Raw genomic sequence first — 5,094 nt, 5'->3', positions numbered from 1 at the left:
GAACAATGAATCACTCAATTCACAGTAAACATACACGGACAGAACCGTGCTTAAGCTTTCGCAACTTCTGTCCGACAGGACACGCACATAGTTGACTAGTGTGAACGTTATTTCACAGAGCCAGGAAAATCTGCTCACTGGATAAACAGGAGCTAGAACTACAGATCATCACGAGGACCGAGAATGAACAACTACCATAAGAAGTCCTTCTTTCAGTTCAGACAGAGCAAATTGCACAAAAGAGATATTTTCCTCCATTTGCCGTAGAAGGATATTAAAACCAGACATATCCAAGGGACTGTGAATGCCACACTCAGGTAGCACAACCAAGATGGTTGTGACAAGCAAGTAAGATGTAGTTGTTGCCAACCAAAACACCCACAGAAGTAGGCATCACATCCAATTGTATCTATCCTTCCACCCGCGGTTAGGGTGAATATGATATTTGAAGAAATGAAAGCAGACATGAAACGCCCGCACAAGTTTCATCATGTCACACGTGTTCGCAATCGAAAAGAATATTGGTATCTTAAGTTGGTGGCTACAAACATTTCATCACCAGTTTGGGTGAGTGGAAGCGTGTTCAGGTTGGAAGTTCCACTCCTAATCACACCTTCGTACTTTCAATCACAACGCACTCCCACTCCACCGCGGCTTATACTGAAACTTCTGCGACCAGATTGCCCTGCTCAAGGAACAAGCATATGGCCATGTCTTAAGTTTGATGGGCCAGACAGAACGAAACAAGGCCCCTGTAAGTGATAGCAATTCAGCTATTTCAACCATCGGACATTTATTTTACCATGGACAAGTGAATAATATCAAAAGTTCGTTCAAACTGGACACGACAATTACTAAACTACTGTTGTTGATGATTTCAAATGGCACAGTCTTAAACAGACAAAGGAAGAATACATGTTTTCAGAGGGACTTGAGATTTTAACGCTGGGATTACCCTGGTCTTTGTGAAGTAGGTGTAGTTTATGTAACGCTATCCATCAACTACCCCGTTTCTGAATTCTTATTTTCCAGCAGCATGTTCTAGGTCCGTCTGTATCAAATGTCACAATTTCGCCACTGATAGACTTGGGTGAAATAATAGTACCCCACTGAAATTCTCTCGATATCGTTGTTCATTTGCCCGTAAGGATCATGTTTTGGATTTGAATAACTTGATTGGTTATTAGCCAAACTACCGTGACATCTGGCACTGCATGATATAATCCTCTAATGAAGAATAGTATATCACGCAGTTTTCTTTTACACGGGTCTCGGTTAAATGAGACAGATGCACAGCATGGATTTACACTGTTACATCGCTTATTGAAGTTCTGGAGTTCATCGGATATATCGACGATTTCTGGATGAAACCTGACAGATATGGAGCTACATTTCCGACATATTTCCTTCCCCTGGCTCCGACGACTTGGTACTCTAAAAAAGTTAACTCTAACTGATCCGGGACTATCGCGAAATTATCGGTCGATTGAATCATGATTTTTGTATGTTTTGAGGATAGAAAAAACCTACTCCGCGGAATATCGTTCTGATTAGAAGCTAATGCTGATACACTTAGTTAAAACTGCACAATTCACTCGGAATCGCATGGTGACCGATTCTGTGGGTGGTTGGTTTACGTGAGCGTATGCAGAGTTAGAGAATTCTTCTGAGATCATGAGCACATATGCTGAACACAGTCGTCGTCCCAGTCTGATAACTAAAGCTGATTATATTCACATCATGACTTAAAATTCTTATATGGTGTGGGCAGCTGACAGTGAACTCTGACAAAATGAAAGTGCTCAACAACAACATTCCAATCTCGGCCGTTCATAGTGTATGCTTACTGCACGTGGGTCCATGTGCCTGCTTGTCCCCCGGAACAATCGAAGGTCAATAGAAGAATATTTACGACGTCTTGATAGTCTACTATTAGGCTGCACGCATGTGTGGTGGTTTGCGCAAAGGGTATGTTTTGTTATTGGTGTAACTAACTACAGTAACGGGTATGTGGTATGCACATTAATTTTTATTCGTCGCCAGGTTCATAACCAGGTGAAAAAAAAGAAAATTGTGTCGAAAACGTAGATAAATTCTCATAAATACTAGATCGGTAGGAAATCATTGTGAACATCTATCCACACCAATCCATTTACTGACTACACCGTGGGGAAAATTTCTTACCTATTTATCTAACTATCTATCTATCCATCTATCCATCTATTTATTTATTTATTTATTTATTTATTTATTTATTTATCTATCTATCTATCTATCTATCTATCTATCTATCTATCTATCTATCTATCTATCTATCTATCTATCTATCTATCTATCTATCTATCTATCTATCTATCTATCTATCTATCTATCTATCTATCTATCTATCTATCTATCTATCTATCTATCTATCTATCTATCTATCTATCTATCTATCTATCTATCTATCTATCTATCTATCTATCTATCTATCTATCTATCTATCTATCTATCTATCTATCTATCTATCTATCTATCTATCTATCTATCTATCTATCTATCTATCTATCTATCTATCTATCTATCTATCTATCTATCTATCTATCTATCTATCTATCTATCTATCTATCTATCTATCTATCTATCTATCTATCTATCTATCTATCTATCTATCTATCTATCTATCTATCTATCTATCTATCTATCTATCTATCTATCTATCTATCTATCTATCTATCTATCTATCTATCTATCTATCTATCTATCTATCTATCTATCTATCTATCTATCTATCTATCTATCTATCTATCTATCTATCTATCTATCTATCTATCTATCTATCTATCTATCTATCTATCTATCTATCTATCTATCTATCTATCTATCTATCTATCTATCTATCTATCTATCTATCTATCTATCTATCTATCTATCTATCTATCTATCTATCTATCTATCTATCTATCTATCTATCTATCTATCTATCTATCTATCTATCTATCTATCTATCTATCTATCTATCTATCTATCTATCTATCTATCTATCTATCTATCTATCTATCTATCTATCTATCTATCTATCTATCTATCTATCTATCTATCTATCATCTAACCTATCTATCTATCTATCTATCTATCTATCTATCTATCTATCTATCTATCTATCTATCTATCTATCTATCTATCTATCTATTATCTATCTATCTATCTATCTATCTATGGCCACTGCCTTGGCATTGAAAAATTTCGTGGACAAGCGATTCAGATGGGATCGCGGTTTGTATCCATTTTAAGAAAAAACCTGAATGCAAGTGCGTGCATCTCGCGGAGTGCTGTTGTTTCCTAAACGAAGGTGACTTAATGCATGCACCAATTTTCGTAATTTGCGGAACGGGCATGAAGGCCAGAAACTTGCGTGCACTATTTGTCACGCCAAATGTTTGTCGACTAATTGAATTATTTACCCAGTTGGCTGTATCTCGCTTTGAAGTACAACTGCATTGATCACCATGGACTATATATCCTCTCCACCAAAGATTCGCATTGCATAACAGCATGGATTTAACACATGCTTCTACCAAATTCACCAGGTTCGGTCACCTTCAAGCTGTAGTCTGCCATGCTTGTGAACTTCTAAAATACTCGATCGAACAGAGTAGCAGTTGATTTGCTACGCATTACTGACTGGGATGATGGGGAATGTGTGAAACGAGTCTTCACAGGGATGAAGCGAAACAACTTCAATGAAATGATATGCAAAGAGCAATCGTGACTGACGGTATGATAGTTGCTAGGCAAAGTTTTGCAGATTAGTAACCACGAAGGAAAATTTAGGGATTAAAATCCCATGAAAATCAGCAGCCGAGATTATCGTTGGTTGGAGTACCCAAAGTACACCGGCCAATATCCACAGAAAAAGCAGCCAATCCAGCCGATGCAGTTCCATAGACATAGCCCAATGCACTCTAGCTATTCACCCGTGAGAACCTCCGAAAAATTTGGACTAACAAGGGACGCGCAACAGATGAAGGGTACGGTCCTCAGTGGTAGGAATGATCAGAATAAATTTAGTGCGGAATTTCGCTATAGCCTTAAGGATGGAACATTCTTAGTGAAAAATCTCACTTGCCAAAAAAATGGTTTCGCAAGTGACTCACCTGGAACCCAGCTAAATCTCTAGTTTTTGATGTCTCCAGGCAGCTGAAAGTGCTGCACCAGGCCGCCTCATGTTTCAGTTACTATGATCTTCGAGATATCGTGATGGATCTACCTTTGTAATATACTACTCATAAGGCACCCTGGAAACGTCACGAAAGAGATTCAGCTGGGTTCCAGGTCACCCTCTCGAAAAACCAGATTTGTTTGCAGATGAGTGCATTTCGCTAATTTCGTGCAATTTGGTTTCCAGTAGAACATATGGTTGACGGAAACTCGGGGACCGCGCCTACCTGATGAGTCCCAAGAAGGGCGAAACAGGTCGTGGGCTGTCGAAGAAGCTTCATCAACCTTATGGGTAGTGCATTACGAATAGAACACTCCTCTGTAAATCACAAAACTTTCTGTTACGCAGCACTGCTATCTTGCAAATATGGTATTACTCCAACGAGGAAAAAATCTGCAAGTTTTACCAAATCTTCATCTAGAGAAGAATGGGGGCTTTTCGTGGTTCTCTTCAAAATGCTTCTTTGAAAGATCTTGTGTGCTATCTGCAGCTGTTTAATGAGAATTTCTTGAAATTTTTATCGACAGACGGCGGTCTATGCTATTCAACCATCAGAATATAGCACTTAAACATGCTTTTACCCCAGTAGGAAAATCCAAAACTCATCATCGAAGCTTGTCTCAAGGGCCGAAGGATTAAATCTTGTTTGGGAGAGCAAGCCTTAAATAAGGGCAAAAAATCGACCTAAACGATGGAGATGTTCTTCAAAACAGCGACAAAAGACAGCTACTGAGAACTAGAGGATACCAAGTGTTGATTTATCTGGCTTCTGTAGCATTACTACAAGGTAGAACTGTGTTCGTAAATGTGTATTTTTCAAATCGAGCCACGTCCATGAATGGTTTTTGGGCAACCGAAGAATGTAGGATTTTATATATATATATAATATATAT

The 5,094-nt window shown here is 38.3% G+C and overlaps 1 protein-coding gene across 1 annotated transcript in view; it reads left to right on the top strand.

The window, feature by feature from the left end:
- Positions 1-453: 453 nt before the first annotated feature.
- Positions 454-5,094, top strand: part of T265_03049 (hypothetical protein) — a gene marked incomplete at both ends in the record, with an annotated part of 67,955 nt that continues 63,314 nt past the window's right edge. The window contains one exon of the mRNA XM_009167438.1: positions 454-754. Within this exon, the coding sequence (XP_009165702.1) occupies positions 454-754 (301 nt within the window). The remainder of the gene's footprint in view (positions 755-5,094) is intronic.

This window comes from Opisthorchis viverrini (assembly GCF_000715545.1).
Source record: "Opisthorchis viverrini unplaced genomic scaffold opera_v5_41, whole genome shotgun sequence".
NCBI classification, from domain to species: Eukaryota; Metazoa; Platyhelminthes; class Trematoda; order Opisthorchiida; family Opisthorchiidae; genus Opisthorchis; species Opisthorchis viverrini.
This window is presented reverse-complemented; position numbering and strand designations above follow the sequence as displayed.